Source organism: Plutella xylostella, chromosome 30, assembly GCF_932276165.1.
Source record: "Plutella xylostella chromosome 30, ilPluXylo3.1, whole genome shotgun sequence".
NCBI lineage: Eukaryota > Metazoa > Arthropoda > Insecta > Lepidoptera > Plutellidae > Plutella > Plutella xylostella.
In genome coordinates this window covers 2,707,815-2,730,098 of record NC_064010.1, presented here as the reverse complement: position 1 = coordinate 2,730,098, position 22,284 = coordinate 2,707,815, and the positions used below count along the sequence as shown (strand labels likewise).

Genomic DNA, 22,284 nt, shown 5'->3' with positions numbered 1-22,284 from the left:
TGTATTAAAATAAAATGATAAATGTGGATAGATTGTTATAATTGACGAATTTTGTCACAATATATTTGTTTGGAAATTACTGAGTATTATTTTTATTTCTTAGGTGGGTTAGTTAAATAGTGATAATTTAAAATTTATGAAATTGTAAATAACATATTACCTAATTACATTTATTATTTTTCAATTACAATTACCTATATAGAGAGACAAGAGATAAATAAAAGTTACTGAACCCTTAACAGCGGTTAAAGACGATAATAAAACAACGTGCTCACATCATATTGTTTATATCGGTAATTTAATAATAACTAGGTATATATTATTTTATAAACATACAAACATTATTTTAGATCATATTCTTTCACTTAAGAAAGAAATAGAAGATATAAATAAGTATTCTAATGTTTTTTTGTGATATTAAAATAAATAGATCAGATAATCATAAATTGGCTCCTTCCAAAAACTTGAAAAAAAATTGCGCCAAACGCAAATTGTGCAAGATGCAATCGCCAAAATCAAACCAATAATCGAATTTACTTATTCCTGTTGACGCATTCGCACAGAATACAAAAAAAAAAACACACACTCACGCCTTGTACTAATGTACTCCCTTGCGGGGTAGGCAGAGGTGCATTGCTGCACCCACTTTTCGCCAGAGTGTTATGTTAGTCCCAATCCCAATGTAATAGGGGGCGCGGGCCTATTGCCATTTTACGGGCACATCCAAGACCCGAGAACAAATATCTGTGTTTAAACAAATATCTGCCCCAGCCGGGAATCGAACCCGGGACCATCGGCTCAGTAGTCAGGGTCACTAACCACTACGCCATTCGGTCGTCAATACAAATACTTACGTATAAGTATGGATTGTGTAGCTTCACGTGACTATAAAAAACGCTTTCTCTAGACATTGCTCGCAAGTGTAGGTATTTATAAGAAGGATAGGATATTCTTACATTGCATGGCCCAGAGGCAGACCACTAATTTTATAAAAGAAAATAAAAAACCGACTTCAAAAAACCACTAAAACGTAAGAAAAAATACCAATAATTTAATAAACACTAATATTACACATTAGTGTAATTAATAACAACGTCATCACTTTGATTAATATTGTAATATGGTTTTATTACTATGTTACTAATGTTATTTAGTTTATTTTTAAATTCTTTAAATGTTAAATAGTTTTTTGAATATGGCTCCGCCTTAAAATGTTTTTCCGTGGGAATTGCGGAATAAAAAGTTGTATTACCGACCTATGATTTTTTTATAAAAGATATAACTTTCATGTTACCAATAATAAAAAAAATACAGACTTCCAAACAACTTAGATATCTACATACCTACAACAAAACACCAAAAATATTATACGTATACTAACCTACTATCTTTTTAACCTAACCAGCGTTAAAAACCCCCAAACATTCTTAAAAGTCTCGTAAATTTTGAACTGCAGAACCGATTTTCATGAAACATGGCTAAGGACACTCGGGGTAACATTACCTACGACCCCAAAAAAACAGAACAAAAATCAGTTAAGCCGATTGGGACCTACGCAACCACAGACAGATACACACGCAGATACAGTTACTTTAAACTGATACTTATAATTATAACACCTCTCTTTTTCCGCAGTGTTACTGCAAACTTCAAGAGATATTCAGAACAAGGATAGTGATCCTATTTGAACTCGTATGACTAAATATTTTGTTTGTAGAAAGCAACTGTCGTCGTTTCGAAAGTTGAAAGTGAGTAAGTAATTTCAAGATGAGTAAGTAATACCGAGATACTTACATAAATAAATGAGTCATAAATGTGATAAGTAAGTATACAAAAAATAGTTTAACCTTTACTAAAGGTGTACCTACCTCAACAATACCATGTCATGTACCACACATATTTAAATAAAGACGAATTAAATGTGTGCATATAATTATCAAAATAAAATCGAATTAAACTGAATAGATTAAGAATAAACAAAGAGGTGTTATATTATATTTATAAACACTTAATAAACAATAGAATTGCATTAGAATCGTCATCTGTTCGGAATTTGCTAAATGATTATATAGATTCATCTAGGTACACACAATATAGTGCACTTTTTGCAATATAGGTAAAATACTTAAGTACCTACCTACTTATATTTTTAAGGGTAATAAAATTAGTTTAGCTACAAACAAACTCCAGTTAAAATTAATTAATGGTATACTAACATTCCTGTACAAACCAGCTCCAAATTAAAAACCAATCACTTTCCAACTTTTCACTTCTTAGTCATCACACACTACACTCATCACTCGAAAAGTTTTTACAAAAAAACTTACAAACTCGTTTCGCAATTCACAAAGACACTGGCCGCGAAACTTCGCCGAAAGAAAAAACAAATGCCGATTTTCCACGGAGTTTAATCCGTTCGATATTTGAAAATAGAAAGTGTGGATTTAACCGTTATGCGGACGAGAGCGCGCTGCGCGCGACCAGAGACAACTAACCAAAGAGTAAGGTAATGGAACTAACTAGCAGATGAACTGGTGGTAACAACTACACTCTCTCTAAAGCACTTTTAATGCACTGACTGGTGTTATGTTTAACCGAGCGAATGCTCGTTCGTTGGCGAACAATTTAAAAAGTTTCCACGAAGTTTGGAGAATGAGGTTGTGTAGTTGTGGAGGAAAAGAGTTTTCCATCAGTATTTTATCACTCACGCTCTAAAGAGGAGGAGGTGAGAAAAGAGTCATGAAAGTGTGTAACTATAATAATTTTATAATTAGCTACCGCAGCTTACCATTCCATACGATACGTTTTTGATTAGTCCTTGTAGACATGTTGATGAGAAGATGAAAATTTTATAACCCTTTCATAGATTGTTAAATTAATTAATATAATTAAAATTAATATATGTTAAATATAGAAGTGTACCTAATTAACTACTACTTGCATGCTGTGGACACATATTTTTTGGAGTGTTAACTGTTTTCTGTGTTTGTGTTATATGTAAATATTGTTCATGTATTGTTAACTCTCTGTATTGTGTTCCAATAAATAAATAAATAAATATGACCGGCTGTTAGGTTGTACCTATATGAATCGAGAATTATAATGTTTTTTTGGAGAAGACGGTACAACTTGAGGTAGCATTGTTCTTTAATGTCTATAGCAGCGGCAGCGTTCGCGTTCGCAGCTACAAATCAGTGTGGTGAGACCCTAAATCCAGCCACTATCCGAATACCCCTGATCATGACCGTGCAGTATCAGTATTGAAAGAAGCCCAGTACAGATGTGGGAGGAGCAAGGGCCAAGATACAGTGGTTCTTTAATAGTTATGGATGACTTTGCTTGTAGCACACTTTTTGAAAAAATCATCTGCTATTTTTTTTGTGCGTTACGGATAAAAGTGGGTCTTCTACTCTTTACCGATACCGCACATTTAATTTTTTAACAATATCGCTTATACCGTAGGTACTTAATGTATTTGTATGAAGGTACTTTGTAGGTCTAATTAAGTTTAAGTACTTAAGTAAGTATATCAACATCTCGTTAAAAATTTACTCTTGCATGTAATCATATAATTAAATCCCAAAAACAGAGCTATTGCAATGAGTTGCATATTTTTTAATATTAAGTATACATTCTAAGTAATAGGTAAGTATTACTTACATGTATCATCTTCTTAAGTTTTCGGCGTAGTATGTTAGCATTATTTAGGTATAACTAGTGTTTATAGTAATACCTACCTACTTAGCTATAATAGGTATCTAATTACCTTACCTTATAATTTGTAATACTTACCGAAACTCACAAATACTATATACAGGGTATAAGTAGGTATATTAAACAACTTGTGTTCCACAAATTTTGGAAATTCGCGAAAAAATCCTTTTTGCTTCTCTATAAAAAACTTTTTACAATGGGGAACTGTTATTTTTGCAATAAAGTCTTAGTACTGACATGACCCACTGAGTACAGTAATTACCCCTTTCGGCTTAGTATAAGTACCTACATTTTTTTCAACACCCTGTATAATGTAAAGTGGACACGTGCGTAGCTATTTAAGTACAGACGGGCCACGGGTTTTTTGTCCAACTAAAATTTTAAAAACGTGATCGTATCATCGTATCGTAGTCATAAATGTAGAAAAAAAGGCTGCCTCGGGGGGTCACTCCCTAAATAGACATCAGCACGCATATTACAACGAGATAGAGACGTGGTTAGCGTAGCAGTTTTGTTGTTCCTAAGCTTCAGAGCGCTGCGCCACGACCCTATGAAAGTACAGCGATCACAGGATTCGATACTATTTTCGAAACTACACAAACATATGGAAAAAGAACAGTATCGTCAACTGTCACTGTCAAAATGTAAGGCAAATTTGTCAGTTCCAAAATATACATTTGTTTTTTCCATATTGTGTGTTTCGAAAATAGTATCGAATCCTGTGATCGCTGTACACAGCAGGGCGATCACGAAAAATATAGAATCGAATTCGAGTGCGACTATTGTCAACTTGACAGCACTTTCGAACACTTTTTACGTATAGAATTGACAGTTGTCGCACTCGCATTCGATTCTATACGTTAGCTCTATTTTTCGTGATCGCCCTGCAGCTCTTGTTCGTTCGTTCGATTTTGGTAGTGAGGAAGAACCACAAGTAACTTAGTAACACGGGGGTTACTCTTTGACTTATTTTGATTTTCATTCACGGTAGTGAGTGACCCCCTTGGTTACTTTATGACTTACTAGCTGTTCCCGCGCGCTTCGCTTCGCCTTAAAAAGTTTTCCCGTGGGAATTCCGGGATAAAAAGTAGCCTATGTTCTTTCCCAGGGTCTAGACCGTATGTATACCAAATTTCATTCAGATCCGTTCAGTAGTTTTGGCGTGAAAGAGTAACAGACAGACAGACAGACAGACTTTATAATATTAGTTAGGATTTGAATGCTGTACATTAATTGCCCCACGTCGGGCGCCAACATATTTTATGAAGTCTGAGCACATTTTTTTGCGTTCCCGGAATATAAGTTAGTAGGTACTTACTTAGGTATTACATACATACATTTAATAATACCTAAGTACCTACTAACTTATATGCTAGTAGGTATTTAGGTATTATTACAATACTCTTTATTTGCACCAAAATAGAACAACATACAAAATAAAACTTAAAAATAAAAACAGTACAAAAATGCGGCCTTATTGTTTACAGCAATCTCTACAGACAACCTTTGGATGGAAGAGAGTTTTAAAAAATGTATTATACTTCATTAAAAAAAAATATTATTAAAACGTATTTAGACAAAACTTATTTTCACCGCATCCGCAAAACGATCAAATAAAATGACCTATTTTCGGTAAAATACGTTTTTAAACTTCTCGAGCAAACGTATCGTTAGTATTGATATCGGGCAGGCGGCGGAAAACATTAAAAATACTGTCAACAAACTCATCAGACTCATTATTTAGAACCCTCCAACTAAAAGGGGGGTGTTTTACATCTCTGAAAAAGGGGTTTTAATGCTGAACTGTTGACAAGTGTGGTACCGTCCACTTATCGTAACTATAATTAACAAAATACCAACGAGATGGTGTATCACACAAAAAAAAACCGTTTTAAGTCAACCTAATTCAAAATAAGAGCACGGTGGGGTGTTATTTGTCCAGACGTTTCATATATTTTTTTATTTTATTTTTTGCACTTCTCACACACGGCCATACGACCCCAAGCTAGGTAGAACCTGTGTTATGGGTGTCGGACAGCTGATATATTTTACACAAATACATAGATAGATATAAGTATACTAAATATAAATATCAACACCCAAGACCCGAGTACAAATATCTGCCTTTAAACAAATATCTTCCCCAGCCGGGAATCGAACCCGGGACCTTCGGCATGCAGTCAGGGCCACTAACCACTACGTCATTCAGCCGTCGTTTCATTTGCACCGGTGACACTCCATCTATAGTTTGTAAAAATATCGTTGGATCATGAATCATGATGATGATAGATAATAAAAAACTATTCTTTATACTCTTTACCCATGAATTATAAGGTATTTCGCCGAACACCATAACCGTATAAATAAATAACAAAAAACAAAAGAGCAGCGTCTATTTTCGTCAATCTACCGGCCAAATTGAGAAAATTACTTTTGAATTTTTGACGACGACTTAATTCCAACTTGCGGCGCCACTGACCCAGTTCACTTGTAAGACTTACAAGTACAGTGCGCGATTGAAAGTGACCCGGGCAAATAAACCGAGAACAGAAATAATGGTTAAGTACGCTTCGGACTCTCGTGTACGAAGGGTTCCGTACAGGACATTACCTATCAGATGTTAAATAAGAAAGAAAGAAAGATAAAACTTTATTTGACAATGACAGCAATCATACTTAAATTAATATGTTTTGCCACCAAACATTACCAACTTTGTTCTTGTGTGACTGACAGATACACTTTACACAGGAGGAGTTTGACTTATAAAATGCCTTTAACTAAAGCCACAAAAATATATTTTATTATAATGTTGCAAACGTAATAAATATAATATGTAGCAAAATAAGCAATGGCTAATTATGAACAACTTTTGTTCTATTTTAAATCATTTATTAACAGCTCAATTAATATTCGTTGATATTAGTGGCACATTCTTATGTAGGATGACAATACAGCATGAAGTGAGCATTATGTCACACGTACATACACCTAAGAAAGTTTAGACACGGCACTACACTTTAACTCAAAGAATTATAGGGCTGCATAAGGAATCAACTGCGATTAAATTTAACTCTACTAACGTCATGTATACAGGGTTATTGGTAAGTAGACCGGATCCTTTCAGGAGATGATAGAGGAAGGCATTTCCAGTCGATTGAACCCAATAATGCATTATCCTAAACTTAACCATTTTTGAGATATTTAAGATTTAAGGTTTTTTTTATTTTTTGCCAAAATTTTATGCTTAAAACCGAAAATAAAAAAAACTAGTCACATTTTAATATTTTTTTTGGTTGTTTTGCATAAGAAACACCTTAATAAACTAATTAAAATAATCAAATGTGCACTTTTCGACTTAAATTACGACATAATGACGACATAATACCTCAAAATAGTTAAACATTTTGAAAAAATATTCAAAACGCAAAAACAAATAAATTAAATTAAAAAAGATTTTCATATGACATTTTTTGTGCACTTCAGCTTAAAAACATGGTCAACTAATAAGCTTTCAAACAAGATATTTCAATACCAAATCGATTAAGGTATCACAAAGATATGGCCAAAACAACCAGCACAGACGGACAAAATTCAACAGGAAAACTAACAAAATTAGCCCAATTTAAAGGTTAAAATGTGTGATTGTTTTCAGTCCTGTTAACTTTAGTATGGAAACCCCTGCTCAGTTTTCTCCGCTTTCTCTGGTTGTTTTGGCCATATCTTGGTGATACCTTAATCGATTTGGTATTGAATCATCTTGTTTGAAAGCTTATTAGTTGACCATGTTTTTAAGCTGAAGTGCACAAAAAAATGTCATATGAAAATCTTTTTTAATTTAATTTATTTGTTTTTGCGTTTTGAATATTTTTTCAAAATGTTTAACTATTTTGAGGTATTATGTCTAATTTAAGTCGAATAGTGCACATTTGATTATTTTAATTAGTTTATTAAGATGTTTCTTATGCAAAACAACCAAAAAAATTATTGAAATGTGGCTAGTTTTTTTTATTTTCGGTTTTAAACATAAAATTTTGGCAAAAAATAAAAAAAACCTTAAATATTAAATATCTCAAAAATGGTTAAGTTTAGGATAATGCATTATTGGGTTCAATCGACTGGAAATGCCTTCCTCTATCACCTCCTGAAAGGATCCGGTCTACTTACCAATAACCCTGTATAGTCTGGTCTTATAGTTAAAATCTAAACTCAACCTACTTAAGTAAGTTGAAAATTCCGGAAAAAGTATTATTATTATTATTTAACTCTTTATTGTACTTACAATTAAATAATACAAATAGGACAATTAACTAATTTAATTTTAATTCAGGGCTTATGAATATGTTTAGGACTTCTTCTTCTTCAGGTGCCATCTACTATCGTAGGTCGGCTATCATTATGGCCACTTGGGCCCGGGAAGTCGCAGCTCGGAATAGCTCTATGGTGGACATATTGAACCATTCGGCGAGGAATGTTTAGGACTACCTACCGAGGCGATTTTGACGAAGCATAGTTATTTAAGTAGTTACCTAATGCCAAAGCTTGGCATATACTGTAACTCCGAAAAATTCTAGATTTTTTTAAGTTATAATAACAATATGTTTTTAGCATTAAGTCCACCTTTTGTACACTTATATTTCATATTTGTGCAATAAAGTATTTAAAAAAAATATGTTAGTAGCATACTGTAGTTAGCACAATTGGACTTTTCTCTACGGCTTCAGCTCTGGTGCGTAGAGAAAAGTTTTAGTTAAGTTTTGTAAATATTAAGTATTTGGCTTAGAATCAGCGGTCCTACCTTATTGGCCCATTTTTGATAGAACAATTTACAATTTTATAATACCTACCTATATTCTATTTTATTATGGTATCTTACCATATTAAAAGTCTACGTTGCAGGTCTACTGTTCGTAATCAAAGCATTTATTTAAAGCCACACTATATTATTAACAATACCGAGTAAATTTTATGATTATATCAATAGTTCACCTAGACTTTATAGAGATTCGAAAACGGAGAGTTCAGCAAAAAAAGTTATGTCATTCTCCATAGGTCAACAAATCAATTTATCTCAAGCATGGTTAGGTGTGTATTACATAAACATGATGACCATAGTATACCTGACCCAATGGCATATTGGTTTGAATACATAACTTCTATAGAAAGTTGTAAGGGCCCGGATGATCTATACTTACTTCCGTAAAAGTGATAATTTAAATGATTTTTACCGGAAAGTTATGAAATGCAGTAGCTAAGAATATCAATTTATAACTACTTGCTACAAAAACCTATAATATTACTTAGGTTTTTTTATATTACCTAGGTGCTAACATAAAAAAGATAAATTAAAATTTCCCAAAATCCCAGTCTGTCAAATTCTTAACCCGTCTGTGTATACGGCGCATGCTTAAACTACTCATTGAGGAAGACAGCTAGAGAGGAACAGCTGACACAGGGGGGAACGAGACAAAAAACGGGTCCCCAAAATTCAGGGAAACCCTCTCTCGGACACCGGAACACTGAACTGTCGTTTTTCGGCGATTATGTCACATTATGCCGAGCTTTCGTTCGAATTTCAAATTACACATTTTCTAAATGCCCATTACACGCGTTTAATGACTCTATGGCTTTTTAATTAGAATTCCTTCACGTAAATTTGAATTTGGAATTTTGTTTTCTTTTTAATTGCACCAGGAATGTTCGGAATTCGGGGTAGTAAAGTTAATAATGATGTTTTAGTAGCTACATACTGTAGCGAACACTTCACGGAAATTAGGATCGATGACAGCGTGACAAATGTGGCCACTTACCCTCGAAATCTCGCTTCCACTTGGAGTATGGTCAGTGATGTCCCTTCCGCCAGCACTACTGAATCCCACATCTGCTTCAAATGCTCACAAAGTGTTAGATCATTACGTTTACCAGCGAATATCTTCCCACTCGGTCGGTAACCATGGCACAAGGTTAGGTTTTGAAAAAGTGTCGATATAATTAACACGGTTGCAATCTAAATTTACCCGTAACGTAAACGCTAGGTCACAGTGGTTCGGAGTCGGTTGTTGGCGGTTTCAAGCGCGGTTTTCGTGTCTGGTGGACAAAAATCGATGGGAGACGCGTTGGGCGGCAGCCATGTTGGTTTTGGCCGGGTTTTTCAGGGCTTGACGCGAGTCGAGCCTGCGCAGTAGGGCGGCGCGCAGGGCGGGGGCGGCCGTCGATTCGCGAATTACAACACGGGGCAAGGTCACTCTATATCACGATAAACTAAGTATATCACGCCGCTGTGAGAGCCTCGACTCTAGCTCTTTATATTAAACGTGCGGATTGCACGATAGTAATCGGTCGTTCGGTTTTCGTCAGTGTAGAGTAACCCTCCAGCACCGCCAAGTTATTTTGCAGACCATAGACAATGCCACTACGGGGGTGGAACGGGAGATTGGCGCTAGTGGGCAGATTTGGCAGATGTCACTGGGTTAGGGTTTTTGGGTGTGCTGCACTGCGTTCGGTTTAGGACTTTAAAGACTGGCTGTGTTGCTATCAAAATATGAACCCTTGTTTAAAGGGTGTTTAAATCAAAATTGGACACAATTATGAAGCGTTTGACAGCGAACTGACAGCGTTTAGCATGTCATTGTATCTAAGTTTAGGATGGTAAGGCCCTAGGTATTTGTGATAAAACTGTTTTCACTGTTTTATTTCTGTTTCATCATTGTTATATTTCTTCCTCTTAAGTAGGTAAGTACTTACCGATTTTGGAAGTCATAGGTTTACTTTTGTGGTAGTTCATAGTAGGAGTGGATACGCTAAACCCATTGGACTAAGTCCTCAGATATAAAAACCGGGCGTGCCGAAAATTATTATTTTTGATACTGATAGTGACAGCTGTACGGAACTAAATGTACGGTCATGTGCAGAGAAACCTGACCCCCCTCTCATAGTAACAATGCTTCTGAGAGGGATCAGATTTCTCTGCTTTATACTGCTTTGTAGGTACCAGCAGCCAAAAGTTGAACATTTGTTCAACCTATTTAACACGTGCAGTACGGTAGGTATACACTTGCGAAAAGTTTAAATTTAAAAAAATCACAGAAAAAAAACTATAACAAATATTTCAAAAAATCTTTTTTTAATATAACGTCAGAAGTCGGGATTTTTTTGAAATAATTATAGTGTTCATATGACCACCGTCGCGACTTCGGCATTCTTCCAAACGAGAGTGGAAATTTTAATTTTAATTTTAATAACGTTATATTCAAAAAAGATTTTTTGAAATATTTCTTATAGTTTTTTGTCTGTGAATTTTTTAAATTTAAACTTTTCACTGGCCCACCCTGTATATATGTCTGTGACTATGTGCTAATCTCTCATTTCGGTTCTGGGGGGCACTATCTATAGCCTATAAGTACTTGTTGTACGTAAGTACTTATTACTTCCATGTAGCCTACAAACAACGTTATAACGAGCTGTCATGGGATTGGTACGATTAATCCAACAAGATAGAGTCGTGGTTAGTACTTTCAGGCTTTCAGGTAAGTAGATATAGGTAGATATCCTTACCTACTTTTAGTAATCCATCCTATTACTCTATGACCTAGACACCGCCGACCACAACGAAATTAGGCCCTAAAAGAAACCGCAGGACTCATCTAAAACCTACTTTACATTATACTTAGGCTTCTAGACCGCAGCAATCATTAGGTATACCTACTATAGGTACCTACCTGACTCGGGCCAGCTCATCTTATGTACACTTTTTTTTTAACTCCGACACTAAAAGAGAGGTGTTATAATTTTAACGTGGATGTGTGTTTGTGTATCTGTCTGTGGAAGCGTAGCTACGAAATAAATACTTTGGACTCTGGCTGTGTTAGGAGTTAGGACCGAGTAGAGCCAATGTAAGTACTTAAATCAATCTATCAGGCTGTCATTCTACAGGGCCCTGTTATAGTATTGTTATTCTTTCGTCTTATGATTATTTTTGCCATCGAAAAAAGTTTGATAGAAGTGTTTTTCGATCGATTTAAATTTGATTTACTTAACTCCGTATACCTACACAAGAGTTTTTAAAACTTTGAGATTATCTATCTACATAGGTGGATATCAAGTGTATTCAAATCATTACATACCTACCCTTAATATACTTAATGGGAATCTCCATAATAAACGCTAGAAGATATTTTAGGTCTAAGCTAAAAGTCACAATTAGCAACAATCAATACCTAAGATTGGAAGTCGGCGCCGCCAGTTCTAAATTCAATCTATTCATAGCTCTATAAACTCTATTTGGGTCTGGGATTCAAAGATATTAATTTAGAAAAGCATAAAAATAAAGTTAGGGTAGTTACTGAAACATAGTTTAGGCGGTTCTCACACTGCCCCACATCACGCTTTAGATGCGTTTTCTGTGTGTTGGACTGTGCGTGTTTTCTATACAAACGGAGCGTTCGGACATTCACGTAACTTGCAAGGTTATTCGTGGCAGTGTAAGAACCGCCTACCCTTGTTACACCAACCGAATAGAGTGGCAAGACAGTATTCTCGGCCGATCCTGGACTGGGAAGTTAAACTGGCGAGTGACGACTGTCGTGGCCGATAGTGGCTATATGAGGTAGAGCAAGGACTGAGAATGTTGCGCTGCATAAATATTTTTAAAAAAACTCTTCTATTAAAACTTACCATTTTATTCCGAGAGCTACACTTCGCCATAAAAGATTTTCCCGTGGGATTTCCGGGATAAAAACAGCCTATGTGTGTCCAGTGTGTAAACTTCCTGCGTAGGTAGGTACCTATTATACTTACCGTTTTCCCGTGAGAAAGTAACAAATAAACTTAAAAACGCAAACTAGAAACTGCCACTGATGTGGAACGTGGAAAAGCTGGAATGAAATACAGCCTATAAATAGCAAAAACGTAACAAAAAAAACAAAAAATGCTTTTTACTATTTATTTAAAAACCAACCTAATTAATATTACATTGCTTTGCCTACTATTTACAATAATTAAATAAAATAATATGTATTTTTTCTTCTTCCTAACAAAAAAACTTTACTTCAAGTCTTCGTCGGTCAATTTTATCTTCTTCGTGTCTGTTATAATCTCGTCGATTCTGTGAATAAAACAAAAATTAAGATGGATAAAAAACCGACTTCAAAAAACCACTAAAATGTAAGAAATAATTTAAGGTTTACACAAATTATATGTGACAGTACAAATATATACCTAAGCAGGAACTGTTCTTTTTTGATGTTGGTGCGGTGACAAAGTAATCTGAAGAAATATGGCACCAACTTCAAAAAAGAACAGTTCCTGCTTAGGTATATTTGTACTGTCACATATAATTTGTGTAAACCTTAAATTATTTCTTACATTTTAGTGGTTTTTTGAAGTCGGTTTTTTAATTTTTTTAATTATTATTTTATTTTATAGTTTTTAGTTTATTTGCAATAATTTTTAATCAAAAGTAAGATGCAAATGATTCCAAAAAGTCCTACTAATCAATACGAATCATTCAAGCCTAAACTCGAGGTAGTTGCTATATACCGTTGAGGAGTTCCCTTGACTGCCTTCCGTTTCCATCATCAGATCAGCTCAAGGTCACCATCATATTTTTTTGTTATAAGAACTATATTTACGTTCTTAATTTCATTAGAATCGCTTAATATGTGCCCAAAATGGAAATTCATACCCTGTTTTTACCCCTTTACCCACCCTTGGGGGTGAACTAAAATTCTGAAAAAAAAATGGGACCACCTGGGAGCTCAATGCAATACAACAAAAAAAGAATTTTCAAAATCGGTCCATAAACGGCGGAGTAATCGGTGAACATACATAAAAAAAAATATAAAAAAAAAAAAGATCCCGACGAATTGAGAACCTCCTCCTTTTTTTGAAGTCGGTTAAAAATAGATAACTTATCAACCAGTAATTCAGAGGGTACCTATATGGGAGTTTTGAGGGGCTTTTTATGGAAATCCACTGGGGATCTTGTTCTCATCCAGGCTATTGTTATAAGCAATAAGCAATAAGGCCGCCTCTTTGTACTGTTTTATTTTTAAGTTTTGTTTTTAAGTAATTTTTGTTCTTGGTGCACATAAAGTGAAGGCCAATGATCTCGCAATAAGAGTAGCAAAACACTGGAGGAAGTTAGCTTAGTGCATTTACACGATAGAAGTAGTAGTTCGCAAAGTTCATCCAAATCTTTTCAGCATTTTTGACCAACTTTAATGCAGTCCAGATCATAAACTACCTTTGTACCAAACCTCCAAATCTGTGCATCCGTTTTTGCACAACACAACTTTTATTTCTCATGCAAAGTACCAAGGGTACCATACAAATGGAGGAGATTCTATACAAACCTGTGCAAATCCTTCAGAGACAGTTCCCCTGTGCCTCGCTGCAGCGGCTGGGGCTGGGCGGGGTCTGGCTTCCAGCCGAGGAAGTTGAGGATATGGAAGGTAGCTGGTACACCACGAGATTGACGCTCTGGGAACTCCTGAGGAAAAATCAAGAGTGAGAAAGAAGAAAAGGGTTGATCGACATATTGGGGTAGTTAATGATTCGTAAGTGAGAACCACGAACATAATACATATAGACTAAATATGGGAAGGCCTCCAGCCCGCTGGACTGACGACTTCTTACAAATTGCCAATGGTGGCTGGAATAAAAAAGGCCAAAAAGAGTGTTGCATTATTTTGGGATCAGTAATCATCAGTTTTTTGGCAGAAAGGAGCTAGCTGAAATGCTACTTCAGCTTGCAGATTTTGTGATCAGTCGATAAACTTAGACCTTCTCTAGATTCCGATTTCCTTAGACCTTCAAGACTTTGTCAAACAGGACGCGTGGAAGAGCGCTAGTAAAGGGTCCTATTTGACAAAGCCTTTCGTCATGCATTCTTTTACAGAACCCCAAAGCACAACTCATCATCCACCAACCACAGTAAAAAAACACAAAACTCCACTAACCTTCCCATACATCTCATCATAAATAGCGGCGGCGGCAAACTGCACATCCTTGCTGATCCTCAACGGCCTCTGTAGAACGGCGTTGGCCTCGCCCAGCGCCCGCATGTCATTCATGACGTGCCACGCCGACGGGTACCACACTGTCATCGTGTCACTGTCCACTGTCTGGAGAGTGAAACCCGCCCTAGAAGAAAAAGGGTAGCGTTATAAAATCGAGTTGTAAACAAAATGGCGGAGAAAAACAAAATGGCTTCCGAACTCATAATAGCAGTGATTATAAATCGCGCTAAATACGGCTAATTCTGTCCGTTAGCCGTATTTATTGGGGTTTTCAAAATGGCGGCGGATAATAAAATTACCGCCGGTAACCAAGGTTATTTCGTTTAATTTACTAAAATGGCGGCGGGTATGTCCGGCTGTAGTCTTTAGATTAAACTTAAAAATGGTTGCAAAAACAACAACATGGCTGCCAAACGCAAAATGTATATAAAGCGCGCTAAATAACTAAAGAGTGGGATAAATGCGGCTCATTCAGTTAAAAAGCCGTATTTATCGACAGCGGCCTCTGTAGAACGGCGTTGCTCTCGCCCAGCGCTCTCATGTCATTCATGACGTGCCACGCGGACAGGCACCACACTGTCATCGTGTCACTGTCCACTGTCTGGAGGGTGAAACCCGCCCTAGAAGAAAAAAGAAGGAGGCTGTTATGAAATCTGAAGGATGAGGAAAACAAAATGGCCGCCAGAAATCTAAATTGTAACAGTTAAGTAACTAAAATGGCGGCTTTACCGTATATAGGTTCTATAATCTATAGCTGTAACCTAAATGGTTGCAAACACAAGATGGCCGCTGACCGCAAAATGGCTATAAATAACGCAAAATGTCTATAAATTTCGCAAGAAGACGCGATAAATGCGGCTAGCTCAGTTAATAAGCAGTATTTATCCGCAGCTGTCTCTCATGACAGGTCCCTCGCAGGTCGTTCATGATGTGCCACGCGGACGGGTACCACACTGTCATCGTGTCACTGTCCACTGTTTGGAGAGTGAAACCCGCTCTAGAAGAAAAAGGGGCGATTATGAAGCTGTAAACAAAATGGCTGAGAAAAACAACATGGCCGCCGAATTCATAATAGTACATAGTGACTATAAATCGCGCTAAATACGGCTAATTCTGTCTGTTAATTAGCCGTATTTATTATCAAGGATCCTCAGGTCGTTCATGACATGCCACGCGGACGGGTACCACACTGTCATTGTGTCGCTGTCCACTGTTTGGAGATTGAAACCTGCACTGCGGGTGAAAGGAGGGTTGTTACAAAATGGCATGGGGGTAAACAATATGGCGGTTGGTACTAAAAAGTGCACTAAATACGGCTAAATATCTGCTATAATAAACAATTGAAAAATTGCGGTACTTACATAAATGGCAATAGACAAGGAATAAAGACCTCTTAGGACAGAGCATGAAACGTGCCGCCATTTTCAAATGTAACCGAATCCATTATGGCAGCCTCACACAGAATGACAGATGGCGACAAAATGGCCGCCGACTGACATATAAAACCTAAATCAAAATGGCCGCCAAAATGACAATTAAAACAAGCTCACGTCCACGTCGCGTATCTGCGTGAAGGGCGACACGTGCTGGTGCCTCCGCCCAGGCGCTCCCCCCGCCAGCTGCAGGCTCTGCCGGGCTGCAGCAGCGAGGCACCGCCTAGCGGAGGATTGAGTGCAAAAACTACAACGTACTTACTTTTGACCCAACAAATGACGGCTTTGTAGCCGTTATTTAGCTACTAGAGTTGTCTTTAGTAGCTAAATAACCAAAATGACCTCTAGACACCAAATGGCTGCAATACGCTCTTAATTCAGCTAAATACCTGCTTTAGATTAGGTTAGAAAAAGATAATATAGGAAAATGGCAGCTGCTACATAAACAGGAGTAGATACGGAAGAAGGACCTACGAATAATAGCGCAATGAGGAGCGCCATTTTTAAATGTAATGTAACTGAATCAAAAATGGCGGCAGAACGCAAAATGACAGTTGGCAACAAAATGGCCGCCGGCAATTAGCTTGTCACTTACAATTCCGTAATCAAAAAGGCGGGCAACTTAAAATGACAGTTAAAACAAAATGGCGGCCTGAATGACAGTTAAACAACATGGCGACGACTCACGCGTTGAGCAGGCCGCCCACGTCTCGTATCTGCGTGAAGGGCGACACGTGCTGGTGCCTCCGCCCAGGCGCTCCCCCCGCCAGCTGCAGGCTCTGCCGGGCTGCAGCAGCGAGGCACCGCCTGCCTACCGCCTAGCGGAGGGTGGTTGGGGAAAGGCTATGGAGACATATGAACGCACTAACCTTTGGTTAAATAAATTACTGTTACGACTAGGTAAATAACCAAAATGGCCGCCAGACACAAAATGGCAGTAATACGCTGTAAATTCGGCTAAATACCTGCTAATCCTGCTATACATAAAGAAACTACAGGAAATCGCGGCCGCTAACAAGGAAGAAGGACCTATACGAGAGCTCAATGAGAATCCGTAATTTTTTAATGTAAGTAACTGAAATTCATTCTCAAATAAGCAAAATGGCGGGCAACTCGAAATTGTCATAAAAACAAAATGGCCGCCAAAATGACAATAAAACAAGCTCACGCGTTGAGCAGGCCGCCCACGTCTCGTATCTGCGTGAAGGGCGACACGTGCTGGTGCCAGCCGCCCAGGCGCCCCGCCCCGCCGGCTGCAGGCTCTGCCGGGCTGCGGCAGCGAGGCACCGCCTACCTACCGCCTCGCGGAGGGTGGTTGGGGAAAACACTATGGAAAAATACGAACGCACTAACTTTTGTCCAAACAAATGACGGCTTCAACTCTAGTAGCTAAATAACCATAATGGCCGCTAGAAATAAAATGGCTGTAATACGCTCTATATGCGGCTAAATAGCTGCTAGAATAGATGCATAAAGAAACTATAGGAATTTGGCGGCCGCTACATAAACGGGAGTAGACAAGGAAGTACGACCTACGAATAGCGCAATAAGAAGCTGCCATTTTTAAATCCAAAATGTCCGTCGGTAGACACTAGGAACAAAATGGCCACCGGCTATTAGTTTGTCACTAACGAAGACGTAACCAAAAAGGCGGCCAACTTAAAATGACAGTTAAAACAAAATGAACGCTTAAATGACAATTGAAACAACATGGCCGCTTAAATGACAGTTAAAACAAAATGGCCGCCAAAATGACACTTAAAACTAGCTCACGCGTTGAGCAGGCCGCCCACGTCTCGTATCTGCGTGAAGGGCGACACGTGCTGGTGCCAGCCGCCCAGGCGCTCCGCCCCTGCCAGCTGGAGGCTCTGACGGAGCTCCAGTAAGGTGTCTCCGCCGAAGACACACGCCATGAATACCTGCAGGCAGAAAATATAGCCTTCTTCATTATTATGAAAAAAAAAAACACGCACTCACGCCTTGTACTAATGTACTCCCTTGCGGGGTAGGCAGAGGTGCATTGCTGCACCCACTTTTCGCCAGAGTGTTATGTTAGTCCCAATTTAATAGGGGGCGACCCGAGACCCGAGAACAAATATCTGTGTTTAAACAAATATCTGCCCCAGCCGGGAATCGAACCCGGGACCATCGGCTCATTGATTATTATGTCATTGACAATAGATACACATGGGCTAGATAGACGGCATTTTGCTGTGGAGAAACGATTAGCCAGTAAGATTTTGGTGAATGCAAGAGTGTGCTGGACAGTATCTGTGGAACAGGTAACTTGATGGTGTCCTATAAGCGGTTCTACCTTTTTTGGCATAAGATTTATTTGCCTAATCTCGTATTGCATAGTAACGTTTCGTCAAAGTCTCGTTACGCCGAAAATCGTATGGCATAAATCTCGTTTAGTAAAAAGTTATTTCGCATAACATTGTTTAGCCTAATAATGGTATGGCCAAATCTTGAATAGCCTAATAATGCTATGGCATAGATTTATACAAAGTAATAATATTCGTTTGGCTTTAACTTTGACGGAGCGTCTCCCTACATAGCGCAAACTGGTGCCTTGTATTGTTTCCGCTGTTTGGAAAACGCTCCGCTCCGCTTCGCTTCGCTCCGCTTTGGTTTTGATGAACATGTGCACCTAACACGCTCCTCCTCGCTTTGCTCGTCGTCGCACCTATTTTTAGGTTTCGATCTCATGGGGTTTGTAATAATTATAATGGTCGTTAACTTTCGATTTTTTGATCATACAATATCGTGATTTTCGGGATGTAGGAGAAAAATACCACAATTTGTACATTTACTACATACTTAATATATTATTTATTAAGATAACATTAGGAGAAACAAGATTATACATAGGTATAGACGAACATAAATTTGAGCAAACGAAACTTAGGTGTTCAAAGATTGTGCCTAAAGAGTTTTAGACGAAACGAGCCTTATGCCACATAAGTCTTGGCAAAGTGATGGTTCAGCCAAAAAAGTTTAGACCATACGAGTTATGCGAAATGAGTTTTGGTCAATAAAGATTATGCGAGATGAGCGGAACCCCCTATAAGCACATAGACATTAGGCCTGTATACATAAAATACGAGAGGAGTTTCTTTTGCCATTTCTTCTCCATAGAGACAGAACTTTTGTGAAATGGTGGTAGGCTAATATGTATTCATGTAAACTATACTTACGCCATCTGGCTTAAGGCACTTCATGACTCGGTCGAAGCAGCCGGGCAGGTCGTTGACCCAGTGCAGGCACAGAGACGACACTAGCAAGTCCACACTGTTGTCGGGTAACTGGAAATGAAAAAAAACTATTTATGAGATCTATGAATACTACATCACAGTCCTCTCAGCTTATTGCTCTACCTATTATTTTTATTTCTGAATGCCACCGTAAACTACTAGAGAATGGTATTCCACCTATGTACAAATTTATTAATGTGGAATAGGGTATAGAGAACTTGATATAATATGTGAATAGTGACGTGTATAATCAAATAACTTCACATTGAGCCACTTTTTATCATAGGTAAGTGCAGTCAACTGCATAAGTAGCTGTACACTTCTGTACCTTGTCAAACTCACAAACTACCTATTCAAACATTGACGGTTTGTTATGACTGTAGTCAGTTTGACAAGGTACCAAAGTGTATAGCTACTTATGCAGCTGACCATACATGTTGTATACTATTTAGAATTTTTCTAATATAAAATACAACTTACATCAATATTCTCCTCATCCATGACCAGCTTAGTGAACTCGACTCCATCACCAACTATAGCCTTGTCCAGGTGAGTCTGCGAGGTGTCACAGAGCGTCACCTTGGTCACACTATCCGGTGTGAAGTGTCTCGAGACATACCCTCGAGCTGCACCTGGAATAGTTGTGCAAATTGCTATTTATTTATTTAAATAAGGAACACCAGCAGTTTACCAGCTATAAGATAAGATATGTAAGTTTGCTATACAGTGATGTATTACAAAAATTAATAGATTAAAGAGGAAATACATAAATATCTGGTGCAGATAGTTTGAAAGTTGATCAGTTCTTTGGTATTTAAGTACAATTTACACCATCCCATCACATAAGAACAGTGAAGGAAAACATTGTGAGGAACCTACATACCTATCCTTAAGAGTAAACCCACGAACCAGCAAGACTTTAGACACAGAATAGAATAGAATACAGGAGAATCAAAACATACCCAGTTCCACAGCATTATTAAAAGTCCTCTTTATATCGAAGACTCTGTCAGCCGTCCTCCATCCCACCTCCTCCTTAATGTACTCAGCCAGGTGGTAGTTCTCAGACCGTGCCGCCCTTTCCCTCTGCAGTATCTTGGCTTTCCTATCGAAAATGTTCATAGTCCGGTAAACAGAGCTGGCCGTCTTGGTTTTTGTCGCTTTGTTTCGCTGTAACATTCTGTGTGTTTCGCGAAGCAGCGACGCATCTTGTAACAGCTTGCTTAGTAGCTTAAATCGAGTTGTTTGTAACATGTTTTTTTGAAAACTTTAATTTACTATTGAATGTTTTAGGTTATTTTAGGTTTGATTTGATTTGATATTTCAAATTTGACATTTACAAGCCAGCTGATTTTGACAACACATAAAAACTCATTGGTCTTGCTTGTCTATGTAGTAAAAACGAACGTTGGGTTCCGTAGGTACCTCCTCACAACTATAAATGGAAAGCCTAGGATTCATAGACTTAGTATATACTAAGTCTATGCTAGGATTACTTAATTATAATGGATAGATGGCGCCACCGTCGTCAAGTACAGTTAACTTGTTACGCTAATTTTTTTCAAATGGTTTTTAAAAATAGAAAACTTCATTTAAAAGTTATTAAAAGTGTTACTAAACAGTCAATAGTGAACAATTAACCCGTGCAAGTGTTATCTAACGGAATTTCTAATAGCTATGTGAAATAAACAACAAGAAAGTAATTACATGACCCAAAACTAAACTAAGTGGGCTAAGTGGATAAATAAATTATGAATATTCATTTCACGATCAGAAATAAGTGACAAAAGTGATAAATAGTGAAAATATAGTTCTCAAACCCTGTTCCTGTTGTTAGTAGTGCTATCATATCAAAAGGGCAAAGTCCACTAACGGAATCTAAGTTCATATCATCTTTTGCTACATACACATCACAAAATTCACTAGTATATTTAACTGACCGAGTGGTCCAGCCGTTAAGGTGTTAGCTTTTTGAGACTTCAAGGCGCTAAAGGGCGCTGGTTCGAGCCTCCATAAAACACCGACTACTTTTTCTTCGTAAATATTAATTTGTTCTTTATCAGACATGAATTTCTTTGGTAACATAACCATTCGTAATAAAAAACGAACACAATCGGAAACACAGGTGACAGACGATGAAAGTAGTACATCTAAAAATACGATAGATGTCTCCACCAACAGCATGCCTGAGCTTACAGACGAAGAAGACGAAGAAAAATATCGCTCTAAGAATGAGATTAAACGTTTAACAAATGAACTAAAAATTGCACATAATGAAATTGCTAATTTAAATTTAGAGAATGAACAGCTTAAAAAACAAATAGATGACTTGCAAAAAAAGAATGATCTGTGCAAAAAAATAACAGACAGTCTAAAAAATGACTGCGTCACTCCGAAGAAAAAAAGAGGACAATCTTTAAAATCGCAATTAACTACTACATCGTATAGTCCTAAACCTTGCTCATCCGGGGCAACACACGAAGAACAGAATAAAGAGCCACCTACAATAAATCAAACCAAAATTGCTGAACCAATGACACAATCTACATCATGCACAGTGAAAAATCAACCTAACCTAGTAACAAAGAAAAAATCACAGAAGACTAAAATATGCTTACTGACCTGCAATATAAAAAATGTGGTTCTCGACATAGCAAAAAGTATATTTACGGACAAAGACTACGATTTCTGCCATTTTTTAACACCGTATGCAGGAATCAAAGATCAACTAAATGGATTGAATAAAAAACTATCCAGTTACACAATGGATGATTTCTGTATCGTCATGATAGGGGAGGAAGATTTTACAAAAACCAATAATTATCATGGGTTAATAACACATATAAGAAACGTGCTAGAAAATATAGA

At 37.4% G+C, this 22,284-nt stretch overlaps 2 protein-coding genes across 3 annotated transcripts in view; both read right to left on the bottom strand.

Annotated features, from left to right (window-relative positions):
- LOC105381493 (putative fatty acyl-CoA reductase CG5065) overlaps positions 1 to 9,885 on the bottom strand; it is a 32,405-nt gene extending 22,520 nt beyond the window's left edge. Inside the window, exon 1 of one of the 2 annotated variants that reach the window (XM_048632151.1) lies at positions 9,522 to 9,885. The gene's annotated coding sequence lies outside the window, so the exon portion shown is untranslated. Of the gene's footprint in view, positions 1 to 2,216; positions 2,689 to 9,521 lie in introns of those variants that run through there. The other variant, XM_048632152.1, reaches the window with a different exon arrangement.
- A 2,782-nt stretch (positions 9,886 to 12,667) lies between these two features.
- Positions 12,668 to 20,888, bottom strand: LOC105381492 (arginine-hydroxylase NDUFAF5, mitochondrial). Its single transcript, XM_048632087.1, has 7 exons — positions 20,379 to 20,888; positions 19,897 to 20,048; positions 19,360 to 19,467; positions 17,936 to 18,081; positions 14,670 to 14,853; positions 14,064 to 14,200; positions 12,668 to 12,814 (listed from the first exon to the last, which is right to left on the bottom strand). Exons 1-7 carry the CDS (start codon positions 20,668 to 20,670, stop codon positions 12,754 to 12,756), a joined length of 1,080 nt encoding a protein of 359 aa, XP_048488044.1. The 5' UTR covers positions 20,671 to 20,888; the 3' UTR covers positions 12,668 to 12,753.
- Between the last annotated feature and the right edge of the window lie 1,396 nt (positions 20,889 to 22,284).

What these genes read in the sequence shown, in the direction of transcription:
- LOC105381492 (XM_048632087.1), bottom strand. Translation starts at nt 20,670, where the DNA reads ATGTTACAAACAACTCGATTTAAGCTACTAAGCAAGCTGTTACAAGAT. An exon ending in TGGATGAGGAGAATATTGAT is followed by an intron (nt 19,468 to 19,896) that starts GTAAGTTGTATT and finishes TTTCATTTCCAG; the next exon opens with TTACCCGACAACAGTGTGGA. An exon ending in ATGATGAGATGTATGGGAAG is followed by an intron (nt 14,201 to 14,669) that starts GTTAGTGGAGTT and finishes ATTTTTCCTCAG; the next exon opens with GAGTTCCCAGAGCGTCAATC.